Source organism: Heliangelus exortis, chromosome 28, assembly GCF_036169615.1.
Source record: "Heliangelus exortis chromosome 28, bHelExo1.hap1, whole genome shotgun sequence".
NCBI classification, from domain to species: Eukaryota; Metazoa; Chordata; class Aves; order Apodiformes; family Trochilidae; genus Heliangelus; species Heliangelus exortis.
Window position 1 is genome coordinate 5207953 of NC_092449.1, and position 18839 is coordinate 5226791.

At 42.3% G+C, this 18839-nt stretch overlaps 1 protein-coding gene across 4 annotated transcripts in view; it reads left to right on the plus strand.

Annotated features, from left to right (window-relative positions):
* Positions 1–18839, plus strand: part of KDM4B (lysine demethylase 4B) — an 83066-nt gene that overhangs the window by 53587 nt on the left and 10640 nt on the right. For 3 of the 4 annotated variants that reach the window (XM_071728063.1, XM_071728064.1, XM_071728066.1), the window contains 8 exons: positions 3372–3538; positions 8168–8655; positions 10473–10593; positions 13216–13394; positions 14541–14763; positions 17426–17502; positions 17675–17730; positions 18207–18315. In XM_071728063.1, coding sequence (XP_071584164.1) covers positions 3372–3538; positions 8168–8655; positions 10473–10593; positions 13216–13394; positions 14541–14763; positions 17426–17502; positions 17675–17730; positions 18207–18315 — 1420 coding nt within the window. Of the gene's footprint in view, positions 1–3371; positions 3539–8167; positions 8656–10472; positions 10594–13215; positions 13395–14540; positions 14764–17425; positions 17503–17674; positions 17731–18206; positions 18316–18839 lie in introns of those variants that run through there. The other variant, XM_071728067.1, reaches the window with a different exon arrangement.

The following is an 18839-nucleotide window of genomic DNA, read 5'->3' on the forward strand; positions in this document are numbered from 1 at the left end:
GAATTTCTGGTGTGAGTATTGGCAGTCTCTGGAAATTGTACTGCTTCATCCAGATAAAATATTGTTTGTAATTCCAGTTCCAATATCAAGTCTTTGAAATCCAGGAAAAAAGCTCTAAATAGACTACAGGTTTCTGGGGCCCTCTTTGAGTAGCTGTTTAAACATGATTGACCTAATCATTTGATGATAACTGATTTGTTTAGGCATTATCAAAGGAAAAAGAAAACACACTAGTCATATTATCCCTTTTCCTCTAGCACTTGCCTTCCTCTGTTGTCTTCCAGGAGTTTGTTGCTTAGTCTGGTGAGCCTGTGTCTTGCCTTTTCTATCTGAAATGATTTGCCCATTATTTTTATAACACTGAAATGGGGAAGTATGTTCCCCAGCAGACCTGTGCTCCAAAAATACATAACAAATCAGGTATTATAGCTGATGTTTGCAGTGTTGCTCCACTCCAGGGGTTATCTTCCTCAAATGTTTTCAGCTATTCTTTCTGTAGTCAGCTTTGGGAAAAGCAGTACAGTCTGAGAGTCAGAAATTGTGATTTCTACACTACGGTCAACGACTGAACTCCAGTGGGTCCCTGGATCTTTTTCTTCTACATCCAGAAATTGGGAATCTCTTTACTGCCTTTGGCCATTAGGGTTATTTATATTTAAGTAATGCTTGCACAGTTGCAATGTACTGTATCAGCACCAAGGATTATTTTCCTTCTGCTTAGCAGAGAAGCCTCTCTCTTAACCTGAGCTGTCACAGAAGATTCAGGTACTTTCCCCCCCTTATCTCTCTTCATTGTTTCCTAGATTATGTCAGTATTATCCTGAAGCAGTTTTGAAGCTGTTGAACACTGCTTAGCAGTAGTCTCTCTCCTATGCTTGGAGAGACATAATTTTACTTGAAGACAGACTTTTCTCAGCAGGATGGACTTTATTGGAAGAATGGGATTCACCTCTGCTCAGACCTCTTCACAGTTGTATCGACTTAATTTAAGTCACTTTGTGGTCTGTTCTTCAAAGAGAACAATCACTACTTTTTGCCAGCTCTCCTGGAAAATGGAGCTTTTAAGCTCTGCAGAGAGAGATGTTATTTCTTCTGAGGTCATTCATACTTACCTTGAAAAACTCAGCTTTGTTTACTTTATGGTTGCAGCAGGAGGCTGTTTTAGTCCAGTCCACAAAAAGCCTGGTGCTGGTATGTGAGTTATGTCACATACAGAACATCTTCACTTCTAGAAATGTACAGCCTTCAACTTGTCAGTCTGGAAGCAGAGTTTCTCTAAATGATGTTCTTTCTGCCTATCTTAATTTTTCTCTACCTTAAAAGCATTGCAAAAAGATTTTTTTTTTCTTCCTGTGGTTTGTGATTTAATTTTTGCCTGGCATATTTCTACCCCACAGAAATAAAACACATGCTTTACTCAAAATAACTCATAACACTTGAGTCTACTCTGCTGTTTTCTTCACCAAGTATGGAAAGTTCCAGCTGCAATGGAAAAGTCTTACAGGTTTATCTCCTCCTCCCACCTTGCTTTTCCCCCCACAGAGAAGGTGATGTGTACTTAGAATATGGGTGAAGTGAAAAGCTGATCCTTCTGAGTTCAGCTGAGTGTTCCTGCTAATGAATGTCTTGCAGGTGTGAAGTTAACATCTATACTTGGAGAGCTACCATATGGCCAGAGTCTAGCAATTATAAATCACTGTGCATATGGATCAACTTTCTTTTCTATTAATCATCCATCTCAGGTTGATTTATCTTCTTTTCTTCCCTCTTGCTTGGTTACCTGATGAAGGGCTCTTCACTCCTTTGTACACCAAATCTAATTAACAGCTGAACTTTTTGCCTCTGAGGATGGGAAGCTGAATTTTGGGGTTCTTTTTAGAGTTTTGGGCCAATGGTTTGTGTTTCATGGTTTGTGGCAGGATGGGAGATGTGAGGGCCTGGAGCAGGGAGGCCATCTGGAACCTGCTGCTTTCAAACCAATCTTGACATGCTAAAAATGGGGTAAAAATTCCAGGTCTGAAATTCAGTCTCTTTTGAGAGCTGGTTAGACTTAAACCCAACATTCAAGCAGCTCTTTGATAGATCCTGTAAAAAAAAAAAAAAAAAAAAAAAAAAGAAAAAAAGTTTAAAAAACAATTGTTCTGGGTCTGGCTGGGGTGGAGTTAACAAACCTGACAGCAGCCCAGGGGCTGTGGCTGGGATTTGGTGGCTGTGCCCATCAGGCACTGATGGGTTGGCTCTGGCTGGGCACAGCTTGCACCATGGCAAGGCTTTCTCTTTTTATCTGCTTTGCCCCTTGCCTGGTGACTCAACTAGAGGTAGGCAGGAGCCTGGGAGGGGACACAGCTGAGCCAGCTGCCCCAGAGGGATGTTCTGTACCATAAAATGTTAGACTGAGCTATAAAAACTGGGGTAGAGACAGAAGGGGGGTTGGCAGCTGAGGAGCCATTGGTTTGAGACTGGCTGGGCACTGGTCTGCCTCTGGCAGATGGTGAGTGGATTTCCTGTGTTGATTTCTTTCTCTTTTTATTCTTTATCTCTTCACCTATGAAACTCTCTTGGACTCAACCTACAAATTTTCTGCCTCTGGTTCTGCCTGGTTTCCCTCCCTGGCCCACTGGGGACTGAGCATGGGTGCTTGGCTCCTGATAAGAGTTCCTAACCAAAAGACATTATCCTGACTTCTGAATTTGTATTTGTTTTGGCACTGTGGCAACTGTGATCTCTTTATTGACTCTTTAGAAGGAGCAGCATTGCTGTTGGCTTGTCAGTATTACTCTGATCATATTAATGTGCACTTTTTTAGTTTATTTCTTCATAGATCCTTGGACTCTGTGAATTATAATACTGTAAAGTCATAGACTGCCTACAGATGATGCTGAATGCATTCATTACAGTGTGTTTTTAGAAACTGGCAGTGCTGGGTAGTGTTTCAAAGCTGGAAGATGATGCTTTGCAGACTTCCAGCAATTTGCCAAAGGGAAGCACTTACAGAATGGAAAGAAATGATGGGGTGGAGGCAGAGGATGAAAGGAAGATTGATAACAAATTTTCATCTATGTTTTGAAATGCAAGCAAAATAAATGTATAATACAATTAAAATAATCTTAACTGCAGCTCGTGAGCTTACATGAGTACTGGTGAGAAAAGCTCTGCAAGAAACTCAGACAATTCTCTGAATGGGTCTTAAATGTTGTTTTATGCAAGGTTCATCTGTTCCTTTCAGATATCTGCTTTGCCCTGTAGTTAGCCACCTTGTGTTTCCTCTCCAAAAAAGATCCTTCTGTTTTGTATTCAGCTTTTTAAGGCTGTGATGATTTTATATATTGAAGGCTGTTCTTTTATGTCAAATCACACTTCTGTACTTATAGGTCTCACAGAAAAAGAAGTCAACCAAGAAGACATAAAACAGAGGATCAGAAGTCTCTTGGGGATGTCATGGCTATGGAAACTGCCTTGGAAGATGTTAAAGTGAAAGAGGAGCTGAAAAGAGGGACAGAGCTGGAGGAAGAGGAGAGAAGCAAAGGGATTGAAGAAGGTGAGGGCCCAGCTCTCTGATGGCAGATCAGTGAAGAACTGGGGCAAGCTAGCTCTCTTAAAACATTTTTATAAATAACTTGTCTGCTCTTGTTTATTTCTGTTCAAGTGCCAGTGCTTTCCCAATATTATATCTATACACACTGAAATAGACCATCATTTACAGCAGCAATTGATTTTTTTTTTTTCCCCTCTCTTTAAAGATTCAGTTCAAATAGCTTTCTTGGCAGGGCTTGAAATTTCTGCCAAAACTATTACAGATTTGTAAAAATATGTATTGGGGGAGGAATATTTTAAAATATCTTGTAGAGAAACAAATAAATATATTTGCTGTCCTACTCTGAAAAGGAAAGATTAGTACACTCCCTTGTGCAATTAATCTTTTCTCTTTTTTCCTCTCTTCCTCCCAGTTTCTTAGAGAGACTGTGGATAAAGTCAGCCTTAGGCTGGGTGGGATCCACAGCTGCTGCATGAGTTCAGGTTGCAGGTTTGGTTTTCTTCAGGCCCAGCTGTAGGAGGGAAGCTCTCTGCATGGCTGAGATGAATACCAGTCCATGACAACTCCAGTCCTTTAGGATTTCTTCTGCATGAAAGCTCAGGTTCCAAAGGCAGAGGAGTAGGAGCTGATAAATTGACAGAGCTGTTTTCCACCCATCTGTGGCTAAATTTACGTGCAGTCTTTGATAAATCACTTTACCTTTCTCTGCTCACTGACACAGCTGTACACTGGACATAATATTTTTAGTATTATGGTCTTGCTGGAAGAAGCAGTGGTTATGTAGTTGTGTCTTGGATGTGCTTTCTCCTTGAGGCACTCTGGAGCAGAAACACTCATGAATTCATTTCAGATATTTGGTGTAGGTATCCACTCTTTGTTCAGATTTCTGACCCAGATACCTTAAGGTGTTTTCTTTTGGTTTTTATGACTCAGCTTTTTGTTCATAATTTATGATTTTGCTATTAATACATTTAGAATTCTTCACAGGTTGTCTTGGGACTTGAAATGAAGGAGAACCTTTAATCTCAGCTCTTTTCTGGGTGTGCTAGGCAGCAGAAATCCATCCCGTGAGTCAGCAGGTTTGCCTGATAGGAGTCCTGCAGTCTTGGGCTACAAACCATACATCTTACAGGAGGATTCTTCTTTGTTGGTTTTAATAATGTGAGAAGAAGCAATGAGATTCCAAACTGCAAAACAGTGGGCTGTTTTCTACCACATTTCATTAAATGCCATTCCCACCCATCCTCTTGAGCATAGTTGTGAACAAGGTAGATAATTACATAAAGGAATATTGTGACCAAGCTGCCAGTAAACTAGAACTGAAAACTTTTTCTGCTGTTACCTGGATGTAATAGCAAACTGGTGCATAATTGCTTTTTAGATGACCGTGTGCTGTGTGAGGGTTTTGCTTCAAGCAAGATCTCAAGAGCTGGCCAGCTGCCAAGCAGTGCTCCTCTCTCACTGATGTTTTTTTCTCCATTGTTGCTTAAGCTGGCAATGTAAAGTCATTAAGAGGTGAAGCTGTTCAGGGTGATGGAAGGATTATCATGAAACAATGTCACAGCACATCAATTTGTGCTTGAGGCTTTCTGGACTTTTCTAGCATCATGCAGAGAAAATAAAGCCTTGTCAGAAATCTTCTGGCAGTTGCTGTGACCATCTACATATCTGTAGCACATGCTGTGTGCTGTTCTGGTAAGGACTGAGAAGGCACAGCTCCTAAAAGCAAGCACAAGGTGTTTACCTCCTGCTTTGGCTTTCTGCTTTTGTATCAGTCATGTTTGTGTATTCTGTTAGCACAGGTGATGTGCAGGATAGAAAACCTGGAGGTGTAGGGATTGTTCTGGGGTAATATTCTCTGTTTAAGTGAAAACATGAACTTTATGTTTGGGAGGAACTTTGGGATGGTGGAGTAGTCTTCATGATTACTTCAGCTTCTGCACAGTCTCCCGTATTAAAGTACAAAAAGTAAAAAAGTACTCAAAAAAAACCTTTGAGTGCAACAGTTGGACAGACACAGAGATCTTGAGGGATGCAGTGCTGTATTAGACTGCTTTCTCCTGTGTTCAGCTTCATCTCTGTGCTTCTGCTAGATGGATAAGTCTAATTTACAGTTGTTTTCTGAGTGCAAATTATGTAAGTGAAGTTGTGGCTAACCTACTGATGCAGAAGTCCATCTCTGATTGTCTTTGCCTGTTACTGCTCTAGGAGGTGAAGTCCATCCTCTTAGAGAAGCTTTTTATCATCTCATTGCCCCATGTTAACGTGTACAGACAGTCCCATGCAAGTGCTTTGATTTCCTCATCAACATCTCTTCCTCTCATAGGTATTTTATACCTGCAGTGTATGGAACTCTGCTTAGTGTTACAAATTCTCTCTAAACAAGTCAGTCTTCTCACCATAAAAGCCCATCCTCATGCTCCTTTCTCCCCCTTCACTAGCTCTGTGTGTGCCTTCAGGAGGACAGGAGTGGCACTCTTTTGCTCACCTCCCTTGATGGTTTGTGCATAAAGTTCCCTTTCCTTTCTAGAAGTGTTCATGATAGCTGTGAGGACTTTGAATTTTACTTGACTTTTTCTGGGGTTCTGGTTTTATAGATTCTCTTGCAAACTAGTTTGTTCATCTTAATGCAAAAACTTTGTTTAAAAGTTCTACATGCCAGCTGCTGTCAAATTACCCATTCAGAAGTCAATAAAGCTGGTGAATGGCATTGGTTTTGTTGTTAGATAGAGAATTCTCCAAGTGTGTATAGAGTAAATATGATCTACTTTTGTGCAACTGGAGAAAAATCCAATTTGTCTTTCATTCAATATGTTTGTTTCTCTAAGGAAATTCAATATGCCTTTCACTGTGATAGAACAAACCAGTTTATGTGAGGAACTACCTACACAAGTACAATAATAACTATTTGGGCTGGCCTTGTTTCCATTTTGATAATTAGTGTAAATAAAGTCTTCAGACAAGACTTCTGGGCAGCTAGGAGGTTGAGGTATCACCTAGAAGATTTCAGCAGGGATTTTAGCACTTTATCTTATTGTGGGATTATACCTCTTCTTTTTTCAAACCCTTCCTCCTACAGACTCCTCATTATTGTGTGGTGGTTTGTCTGATTTCCTGTTTGCTGGTTTAGGCTGGTTGGTTTTGGTTTAGTCCTTAATGGAGGAGGCTGAGTAGGCTGGGATGGGTGAAGCATCATTGTAGGGGTGACTGCTCCTTTTCTTTCTTTGTCATCAGCCCTTTTCCCCATCCTATTAGTGGGAAAATGACCTTTTGCAGCAGTCATCTGGTCCTAGCATCTGCAGGTGAAAAGCAATCTCTTCTGGCATAAATTGAGCCCTGGCATCAGTCTGTGGACCATCTATTATTTACTTTCCTCTGAGTGGCCTGATAACTTCATTCATGAAGTGGGGGAATAGTTGGGCAAAGGGAACATACATCATCCTAGAGGGAATAAGGCAAGATGTGAAGGCATCTCCTTTCCTAACCTAGAGTCACTTGCTTAATGGCCAGTAGAAATTTTAATTACTGCTGTAAAATCAGAGTGTGTGGGGGTCCTTTAACAGAATGATATTGGGAAGATGGATGGGGAGGACTTTCATGGGTCGTTACTGCCTCTGGTAAAAATATTGAGATGTCTGGCTGTTCAAGAAGTGGTTTTGTTGTCACAGCCATGTAAGAGACCTGCAGCACATTGCAGATAAGATGAATGACAGCAAGCTCAGAGAAACAAGGACAAATGGAGTGAGTGTTAGGGAAGGATATCTCTGTAACCAGTGCTGGCATCCTGTCTGTAGTAGGCTGTTAATGGTGTACTTGATTTATGCTTTAAAGGCATCTTTTTAAAAGCCCTTACAGTAAAAAATCTTTTGGTAATAATGAATCAGGGATCTTTTTTCAATTCTTCATTTCTTAGAGCTGGTGAAATGCACTGACACACAGTAATACCCAGATAAGAGCTTTGCTTGGGAACAGACAGATTAGTAAATAGGGGTGGACCAGAGGTTAGAACAAAGTAGTGATACAGGGTGATGGTTTCCAAACTTTATTGATTGCACCCTTTATCAGTAAACAAAATCTGAAGGCACCTCCTAATAGATGTGTATTTATTTGTAAAAATCCTTACATGTGTTACTGTATTAATATATTATGTCAGTTATAAAAAATACTCAAAAATAGGAATTTTAGAAAGTGTAAAGCTCTGTTTATTAATGGTACAAAAATACTTTCTTCTTGTGACCGAGTGGATGGTTCTGCACCACCCCACTTTGGAGACTGCTGATACACAAAACTTTGAACTCTAGAGTCAGGGCTAATGTAATATATTGGATATTTTCTGGCACACTGTCCAGCTTCTTAGGAGTTCAGGTATTTTTCCTCCTGGCAAGATTCATTTTGGCAGCCTTTTTGCTCCAGTCAAGAATGAAATAGTCCATAGAAATGACACAAGTCTTTTATTTCTAAAATGGGCTTCTCCAAGGCAGTGCTGAGCTGGATCTGTCTACAGGAAAAGAAATATCAGTGTAACATGTTAGCCCAGCACTGGAGCTTTTTGATGAAAGGAGTAAAACACTAAATGCTCAGAAATCTTGGTGTGTGAAGCTAAATATTCTAAATGTTGCCTGTTTCTTGAAGCAGGTGACTGCAAAGTCAAGGCCCGTCCTCCGAAAGTCAAAGGGGAGAGGAAGAAGAAACACCTTTTCCACCCCCTGCAAGCACCTCGGCCTCCTCTGCAGCAGCAGCCATCACCTCTGCCACCACCTCCTGTGCCCCAGCAGCAGATGGCAGAGGAGCAGATGGCAGCAGCACGGCCACCAGGACCTGCCACAGCACCCACAGTGGCCACAGCAGAGAAGGCCCCAGGTCCCCTGAACATCATCCACCCCTCAGAGGCTCCAGCTGAGGAAGATGACTTTAAACCTCGGCCCATCATTCCCATGCTCTATGTGGTTCCACGGACCAAAAAGGTGGTGTTTGACAAGGAGCACATGTCCTGCCAGCAGGCCTTTGAGCAGTTTGCCACCCAAAAAAGCCCAGGGTGGCGGGAGCAGCCTGTCCCTCTGGAGATCTCTGTGAAGGAGGAGGAGAACCCAGAAGCAGAAAACACAGAGGTTGCTACAGAGGTCAGTGATGGACAGGAAGGCACGAACAAGGTGGTGACTGTAAGATTTGTAGCAGGGACCTGGGGCTGTTGATTGTCAGACAGATGAACGTGAGCCAGCAGTGTGCCCAGCTGGCCAAGAAGGCCACCACCATCCTGGCCTGCAGCAGGACCAGGGAGGTGATCCTCCCCATAAACTCTGCCTTAGTGAGGCCACACTTGGGTCCTGTGTGCAGTTTTGGACCCTGCAGTATAAGAAGGACATAAAGGTGCTGGTGAGGGTGCAGAGAAGGGCACCCAAGCTGATGAGGAGTCTGGAGGACAGACCTTATGAGAAGAGGCTGAGAGAACTGGGGCTGTTCAGCTTGGAGAAGAGGAGGCTGAGGGGAGACCTCATTGCTCTCTACAACTCCCTGAAAGGAGGTTGTGGTGAGACAGATGTTGGTCTCCCTGGTGACCAGCAATAGGACACGTGGAAATGGGGTCAAGCTCTCCCAGGATTGAGTTTCAGGTTGGATATTAGAAAAAAAATCTTCACAGAAGGAGTGATTAAACACTGGAACAGGCTGCCCAGGGAGGTGGTGGAGACACCATCCCTGGAGGTGTTCAAAAGATGGGGAGATGAGGTGGTGCAGTGGATGGCTTAGTGCTTAGGGGTTGTAGGGTGGACAGTGGGACTCGATGATCTTCAAGGTCTTTTCCAACCTTGACTTGCTAGTTTGAAGGAACAAGTTGAGGACAACTTGGAAGAAGTTGTCCAACTGAATTGTGCCTGAGCCTCTCCAGGTAGGGTTGTGCCATCTTGTTGAGAAAGAGTGATTTTACAGGAAGAGATGGATTACATTTTCACAGTTCAGTCCATCACTGAATTGATGGTAGCTGATTAATCGAGCTCATTATTGTCTTCAAAAGATAAAACAGAATCTCTTTTCCTGCTACTAATAGTGTGGATGATAATGAAGTGATGATCTCAAAAAGTAGGCAGAAAAGCCCAGCACAAGCAAGTGGATGCTGCAGAGCAATTATTCTGAGAGTGGTAAATCCCCAGGGGAACATGCATCACATCAACATTTTAATAATTCCCCGTCCTGATTTCTGACTTGTCTAGCTGATATGCTTTATGTGTGATTTTTTTTTTTGATTCCAAGAGTTGGTCTGATTCCCTGTTGTTGCCCTAAGGGTCTTCTCCATCGTGAGATTTAGCACTGGAAAAGATGGCAGAAGACCTTTTCATAGACAGTACAATTCATGGCATGTAACCTGTCCCAGGCATGACTTTTGCTTGGGAAATGCTTTCCTGAGGACAGTTTCCAAAAAAGGAGGAAAATGTGTTCTGTTCCCATCACCCAAGAGGACTGGGAGTCCCTGGGATGAGGGTGCATGTAATATTTACAGTGTGGGCTGTTACCCAGGGCAGTGGGTACAGTTCAGTATAAATACACTTGGTCACAAAATGCACTGAAATGTTCTGGTAAAATGTTTCTGCTCCTGTATGCCCTGGGCATAATTTTCATGTGCTGGAGTTCCTAGCTGGTTATGTGATTGACCAGACTTTTCATAACCTAATGGAACTGGCAAACTTAAAGCTGTTCTGAGGCTGAGGATTTTAAGAAAACACTGCAGTTTCCCTTCACCTGACATCCCTAGAGACAGCACTGGCTTTACAAGCCACAGGAATTGGCCTGGGAGGCTTTACTGATTGCAGCCAAAAGGCAGGGAAAATTTGCTACGTAAATCCTAGACCTTTATGCCAAGGATTCTGTCCCTGTTGTCTTGTACTCTCCCTGGCTTGCCAAGGTATTTTGGGGTTCCCATCTAGCTTCTCCTGGTTTGTTACAGACTGCTTCTGCTTTTTCAAAAATGAAGATGGAGATCAAGAAGAGTCGGCGTCACCCCCTGGGCAAACCACCCACCCGCTCCCCACTGTCAGTGGTTAAACAGGAGACCTCGAGTGATGAGGGTGAGTGCACCAGCATTAAGGCTGCTTGTATGTCCTGTCTGATCTGAAAAATTGTCCTTAACAAAAGAAACAAACAAAAAAAATCAGCCCTTAACATAACTGGACGGCCTGAAACTTTTTTGTGTTGCGCTGAACTGATAGAAAACACAGCGTGTTCCTGGTTTGATAACCCAGCTGGAAACAAAACTCCTGTGTGGGAGGTGTCCCTTCTCACCTCCCACCATTTCTTTTCTCAAGAAAAAATATTTTGCTGGCTTCAGAATGAGGCAGCATTTTGGGCAAAAGATAAGAGTTCACAGAAAATAACCTCTTGAAGTAAAAGCTCCTCCTTAGATTCCGCATGAAAATGAGATCTGTTCACCTCAGAGGGCAGTGGAGGTGGGGAAAGTTAATTTTGCCTTTTGGATGGCTTTTTAATTCATGTGAATGTTGGGGTCCAGCTTTTCTTGGCAGATCCTGAAAGGAGATTTAGAAAGTCTCTCAGAGCTTAAATGTACAACACTCATCTTTTTTTTTTCCCCACTCTGTGAATGACCTAGCAGTCTGAACCAAGAAGAAAAGAAAATACTCAAAATACTCTTACCTTTCACTTCTGTTGTACAGTGTAATTTATCTCTTCTGGCTCTTGCTCCCAGTATAAAGTAGAATATAGAAATATAGAATATAGAAAAGTCCACAGTAAGCAGCTTTTGCATGCTGCAGCAGGTACCTGAAGGTTTAGCTGGCAGTCATTGCTTTCAGAGCCCTTAAATCTTCAAATTCAGAAGGACAACATCCTGGATATTCCCCTTCAGGGAATATTTCCTTTGATTTCAGAGAAACTTCACACAAGCAATGGATGTTCTGTACATACATAGCTCCATTTCCTTGCCAGGAAGGATGATTTTGGTATCTCTCCTGCCTGGAATGCAGAGTGAAGAGCTGAAAGGCAGCTGGGACCAGTTAACTTGGTTTTGGTGGGAGACCTTGCAAAAAACTTTGTGCTGAAGGGTGCTCATTAGGCAGCATCTTTTCATGGTTTTGACTTTTTGTATGGTGTACAGGGTGTCCAGGGACTGTGCTGGCTGACTCAGGAGCCACTTTCTGTGAAAGATGGCATTTCTTGGGGGCTGATTTACAGCCCTGTTGGGCTAAATCTGATCAAAAAGATTCTTCTGTTTCCTGCCAGGGAATAGAAGCAGCTCTCTGCTCTCCTTGCTGATGTAGAAGGATGAGCAGTGAGGAGAAGGGAGCATGTAAATTAAGGGAATGCATTTGCTACACTGAGATGCAGCTGAGACAGATTGTTAGGCTTTTCTATTCGTGTATAACTCCCTCAAAATGCAGGAGCCATCCTGCATGCTGTGTGACACCCATAGTTCATCCTGGGATGAGGGAAGGTGATGCCAACATACAGCAGTCATGTCCTTTTTTTCTGTGACTCTGGATGATGGTGCTGGTCTGATTGGTTTCACCAGGATCCTAAATCCTTGCCCATCTCTTGATGTGCATTGGCAAAAAGTGAGAGAAAGACATGGTTTGGGTTTTGGGTCTTAAGTTGTTAGTAGAGGTGCTTGATTTCCTCAAAAGGAGAGGGTTGAGCTCTGGAAACTTAAAGCTCTGAAAAAAAAGGGAGGTAAAAGTGGGGAGGAGACTTGGACATTAATTGCGTATTTCCAGTAATTAACAGTGAAGCAGTGAACAATTTGGTTTAATGTGCTGAGCTCTGGGGATAATGTTCCACTAAGATGCTTTTGAGTTCTCCCGGCCAAAACTGTTCTTTTTTGGAAACTTTACAGATTGTCAGTGCAATGAGTGATTTATACTCAGTCTTGTGTGGAAAATTTCCTTAACGCTTACGGTGACTCAAAAGTCCTTAATAAGAAATGGTAAGAAAACTTGGAGCCCCAAACTGACACAAATGAATTCTGCTGTGGTTTAATCAGAAAATACCAAGAGCCTCTTAAAGGTTTTGGAAAAAACAAAGAATTAGCAAACTAATTAGCACAGTACCTATCAGAGCTCTGGCAGAAGAAGAGGTTGTACTGAATGCAAATTGGAGGCTCACTGGCATGTGCCTGATGGAAGCAGCTGCAGGAAAGTGAAACTTGAACTCATGATACCTCATGGACAAGATTTGTGTTTGCAGAAGCAGGTACAGGGATGCACTTTGGGAAGGTTGAAGCAGACTTGACTGGTGGGAATTGGGAACTGGCCTGACCAAACCAGCACGAGCTGCACGTGCCACTTCCAGAGAGTGCAGCTCCCATCTGGAGAGAGGGAAGGGGGTTTCCTTCCACTGGCATCAAGTCTTTTGAACTTGCCTTGGTTAAAAGGATGCTGTAGGTTTTCCATAGCTGGAAAGTGAGAAGTGTAATGGAGGCAGTAAATCAAGTAAATTTCTTCCATCTTTCTCGTGGCCACTTCCATGAGGTCATTAGTGTCTCTGTCTTGTCTGTCCTACCCATAATGTGGAGTTTTTATCCATTCAAGGAAACATTTGAGGCATACACATAAGAGGACCTCTTTGTTCTTATTTATTGAGCTTCTTGTGTCGTACAAAACATGAGCTGTTCAACCCTGCCTTGCTGGATTTTGCCTCTGCCCTCTATAGGCTGTACTTAAAATTTCTTTTCCTTCTAGAAACACTTCCATTTTCTGGGGAGGAAGATATGAGCGACCCAGAGGCTATGAAATCTTTACTTTCTCTCCAGTGGAAGAATAAAGCACCTAATTTTCCAGCTGAAAGAAAATTCAATGCAGCTGCTGCCCTGAGTGAGCCATACTGTGCTGTCTGTACCCTCTTCTACCCCTATAACCAGGTAATTCCTGATGCTGCTCAGAGGGATGTGGTGGTGGTAGCTGCTCTCTTAAGTTACATTGCAAACCCTTTTATAATAAAGAAAACTCATGTATTTTGCACACCAAAGAAGTTGTGTTTGGCAGAGGCAGTGGATGGAGCCTTTCTCATTATCTTTCCTGGCTTCTCTGCCTTTCCCAGCTTTCATTTTTTAAATCACACATAAAGAGCTTTGCACTGCAAACACTATTTCATGCAGAGAAACTGTGCCATGTTGGGTGTGTGATCACCCAGAATTCTAAATATATGCAAACAAGCAGCAAAATAAAAATTTACTGAGTAAGCACATACGGTTTTTTACTTTTTTTTTTTTTTTTTCTTTTTGGAAACTACCAATATGCTTTGGGACATGGTAGGAGCAGAAAGGCAAAATGTACCAGATGAATTAGTTATTTGCCCAGTTGGGTATTGATTTGTTCTTGTGTGCTTATAGAGCCAAATCTGGCTTTGTGTGCCCACTAGGAATATGTGCCTTAGATGCATATGTATGTGTTGGAAGCTTTTTCTGAGAAAAACAGAACCAACCTCCCACTTCAATAAAATATCTTGATTTATTATACAGACTGAAAATAAAATATCTGTTCTGATTGCTGGATGTTGTTGTGTAATGGCTATGAGGAAAACTGGGTACAGCTGGGCTGTTTTAATCTGTTGTTTTTAACTCCAGACTGCTACCAGAAACCTTGAAATGTCCTTCTGGAGAAATTCTTGCAGAAAGAGTAGGGAAGGGTGCCAAAAGGATGGGAGAGGGGGAGGGAAGGTCTTGCTTTTATTAATTATTTTTTTTTAATTTTATTTTCTTGATGTTATCAGCTGCAATTTAGGACTTTAGACTTCTACAGAAGAAAACCAGGGAAAGCTCATTTTTTCTAATACTTTGTGGAGCTTTCAGAATAAATTACAGATCCCAGTGCAAGCCTAGAGGGGAGCAAAAGGCAGGGCTAGGGATGTGCAGGAGAAGGCAGGATTTAAAGTTCTTTGTTTGGGCTGCATGGTGTCAGGTGCTGTTGGATGACTTTTTTTCTGCAAGGGGAATGCTGTGACTTTAAGGTTAAAGTTATGAGCAGGGAAGAAGTGACTCCATATGAATGGTATTTTCTCTTTTAAGTCCTTACAGGTGGATAAAGAAGCTGTCCCAGTCTCTGCAGGGGAGACCACCTCTTTCATCCACCTTTCTAAGTGTGGACAAAAGACAAAGCCTCTGATCCCAGAGATGTGCTTTACCTCAAGTGGAGAAAACACAGAGCCTCTTCCTTCAAATTCATATATTGGAGAGGATGGAACCAGTCCCTTGATTTCCTGTGCCAAATGCTGCCTGCAGGTTCATGCTAGTGAGTGTTTCCTTCTTCACCAAAGTGTTTTGGTTGAGAAACTCTTCATATTTCTTTGTGTGCTGCCTGTATTTGAATTCCTTCTTCTGTGACTTTCACTTTTTCCTTTTCTGATACTTGTTTTGTGTATATTCAGGTCCATCTGGGCAGCCACTGATCTTTAAAATACACACAAATATATTTTTTTGTTTATCTTTTTTTATTTATCTTATTATTTATCCTGTTTCCTTTGTTGGCTGACTTTTCTCTGTCTCACAGAAAATATATATATATTTTTTTAATCTTTAATTTCTTTTTTAATAAGGCAGAAATCACAAAGCTGATCACAATCTTTTCACTTGTTCAAATATTGGTCTGCTGGGGGAGGTTGCAGTGCTGTCACATGCATCACAGATTATGGAGTTGTTTCTGAGGTACATTTTATTAGTGTCTGTGTTCTTGTGGCAGCAGTGGCACTTGATTGCAAAAAGGAACATATGTCTGTTTGTTTCCCTGATAGGTCTAAAAGAAACTGATTAATCCTAGTGGGGTGTACCTCCACTGGAGATTGTACAACATCTAGTTAACATTTGCACTTGTGCTGGGGGATGTGACGAGTTACTCTTCAGCTGTTTGATCATGACAGATGGGAATTCTTATTTAACTTGCATCAGCTTGAGTTACTTTTGTTGGTCCAATTTTATAGCCTGCAGGTCACCATGCAGCTCAGTGTGAGTGTTTAGTGTGCAGAGCTGGAATGCAGCTTTCATTTCTGTGCTACAGCCATGATGAGGATCACTTCTGGATAATAAAGAGTATATGGTGCAGAGTGTATAGGGATAAGTGCTGCCTTCTTCACAAACTGTGATCAGAACAGAGATCTTGTACATTCAGATGTCTTCCAAAGTCCATTCTGGCAGAATGGTTTCAGTGCCCAAACTCTTTAGGGACAGAGGGATGTGGGCAAGGTGATGCTGAGCTGCAGACAGGGTGTAGAGAAATGTAACTTATTTTGGCTGAGCTCTAACCTTGAAGACAGGATAGAAGTTAAACCTCTTCTGAGGTGGTCTCTAACTTGTTTCCTTGTCACTGTTTGTACTTCTTGACTCTGATATCCCTTTGGCTTTGCTGCAGAGAATCCATTTGCTTTTATTATCGGATTGTGGTGCTGAGGTGTCCCCTGGTTAATCTGGCAGCGTGCTGTAAAACCAGTTGGCAGCCTGCTTGTTACTGAGGAGTGCCCTCACCCAGCTGTGCTAGGTTAGGACAGCAGCAAGGACATAAAGAAGAAAGCTTTTGCAAAAATTTCTGGGGTTTTGAGACATTGGCAAAATCCATATAAAGAACATAATTTTCCTGTTCTCTTCCGACTGTCATTATGGGACAGTCTGGTGGTCAGGAGGTGTGACTTTCTCCACTCAAATCCCACAGTCCAGCTCCCTGGGGTCTTGGAGCAAGAAATCAGAGCTGAAATTTCAGTCTGTGTTTCACCATGTTAGCTCCAGCACTATCAAGTTCAGGGGGCTGTTTCTATTCCATTGACAGCTCAGATTTTTAGGCTCAACAGCCCTGTACTTTTTCTAGGCCTGAGCTGGATCTAATTTCTTGGTTTTCCAGATGATGAAAAGAGACTTCAGATGTGGAAGACAGCCATGGATCTATATTATTGACTTCTTTACTTTTGACATGATGTTTAGCTGGTTAAGTGGATGATTTTTATAAATCAGGTTATTGTGGCAATCCTGGTGCTTTCTGAATAACTTCATTTAACTGTAATTCAGTATTTGGAGATGCTCCAGCTGAAATTTTGTGTTTTGTTTTGTTTTGTTAGGATAGGTAAAGGCCATGGGATGAACTTTGTGTTAGGTAGCATGCTGGCCAGGAATTTGTGGTGTGTTTAATTTTCTGCTGAAGGCTTGCTTTGGAAGCTGGTGGGAATCATGTAGGTCCAGTTTTTCAAAACAGTTTGCATGTCTTCTCCCTGTTGTCTTCAGAGGCAAACCTCAGTGCCTTGTACAGGATTATTAGGGTTTTGATTTTTTTGTGCTGTTCATATTTCCTTATCTTTACAATGAGAATAACACCACTTCACAATCTTGGTGCTGCAGAGAAGTATGTAGGAGGATTGGGTGCTTCCATATTTTACAGTCCTTGGTGCTCTGTAAAGTCAGATGCTTCAAGCACTTCATCTAGCCAGAAATTAGTGTAATAGTGTTAAATATGTGAAGTGCATGTATTTAATTTCCTTGCAATATAAGTGGCTCTGTCCTTCCTCTGAATACCACAAAGGTAGCTGCTGCACTCATGCTGAGATTCAGTGGTCTTCACTGGTTTGATGTGCGAGCACATCCCAGCAGTAGTAGTATCATTTTTTTTACTCTATTTCATACATGCAGGATGGAAGTGCTGCTGTTGTTGTCCTTGCTAGAGGAAAAAAACCAAAACAACCAAGCCTTGAGGGTTCCCTCAGTGTGGACTTTTTGTTTGTTCATTTTCAGACCTGCTGGTCCCAAATTCTGACCCACTTCCCAAAGATTTCCTGAAGACCTTTGTTAGAGCCTATTGCCTGGAGTTCTTCTAATGCTACACCTAGTTCAAAAACGCTTCAGAATGAAAACCTCAGCTAATCAATACTCCTGACCTTAGCAAAAAATACTGAAGTGTGTAACTTTGTTTCTTTCAGGCTGTTACGGAATTCGTCCAGACTTAGTCAATGAAAGTTGGTCCTGCTCGCGGTGCTCAGCCAACGCCTGGGCAGCGGTGAGTGGCTGCTCCCTGCAGGGGTTGAGCAGAGACTTCACCAGAGATGGGTGGTGGGCAGGGGGCAGTTTGCCTTTGCATCCCAGGTGTGGTGATGCCATTTTCTGGGGAGTGAGGCAGTGGGTCTGGCAGAGTTTTTTGGTCCAGTTCTGAAGGAGTTTTCTTCCTCCAGGAGTGTTGCCTGTGCAATCTCAGGGGAGGAGCTCTTCAGATGACCACTGATGGGAGGTGAGTGGTGCTTCTGAGTCTTGTGTCCTTCCATGCTGCATCTGATGCTCTAGGGGGGTGAATTTGGTCCTGATGCTTAGTGCTACAGCTCCTGTTGGCATTATGGAGATCACTGGGACTCACTGAGTTGTCAGAAGGAGAATTGGGTTGTCTTACACTGTGCCCCAGGTTTTTTAGTACCAGGGGCAGTGTGACTCTGAACACTGTTAAATTTAGTTCATTCTCAGGGAAAAGTTTTTTTCAGAGAATGCTCACTATCACTTGAAGATCAGATGCATAAGAAGGTTGATCCCTCTTGTTCCAGAGACATTTACCTTGAGTGACTCTGATTAACAGTCAGTTGATAATGTTGCCAGGGCTGCCAACCACCATAAATACACCTCCATGCTGAGGGAGTCAGAGAAATGTTAACTGCCCTCTTGAGTATTTAATTCAAACAATGTTAGACTCTGCTTTCTCTCACCCTTTTTTTCCAGGTGGGTCCACATAATCTGTGCTATTGCTGTCCCTGAGGCCCGTTTCCTCAACGTAATAGAGCGTCATCCTGTGGACATCAGTGCTATTCCAGAGCAGAGATGGAAACTGGTAGGTGCCAAAAAAAAAAAAAAAAAAAGGAAAAGAAAAAGGCTTTAACTAGACAGAAGAATATTGTGGGATCAAAAAGTATCTGAGATTGGAGGTGGTGGAGCTCTTCTTTCCAGCAAATGTTGCCATGAAGCTCTATTGTCTGGAGGTCTTCTGAGGAACTCTCTCAGTGCTTTGACACAGGAACAAGTTGTGATTACCAGACCTGCATTTACACTCCAGGAGTGTCCTTTGACCCTGGGCAGAGCACCAGACATTTCCCCACTGGGCAGTCAGGGCTAAAGTACCTGAAGGCTCAATTTACTCCAACTATTGCATGGCAGGAGTGTGCAGGGACATGTAACTAGAAAGAAGCTGACATGCTGCTGACTTGTTCAGCTGTGGTTGGATTCATCTTTCTTCACAATATTTCTCTTTTTCTATCAAGAAATCTCTTGTAGAAATTAATAAACTTTTCTGTGTGACCCATGACTGTGAGGCAAGGCTCTGCAAGGATTTCAATAAAAGTCCAGCTACAACTTGTT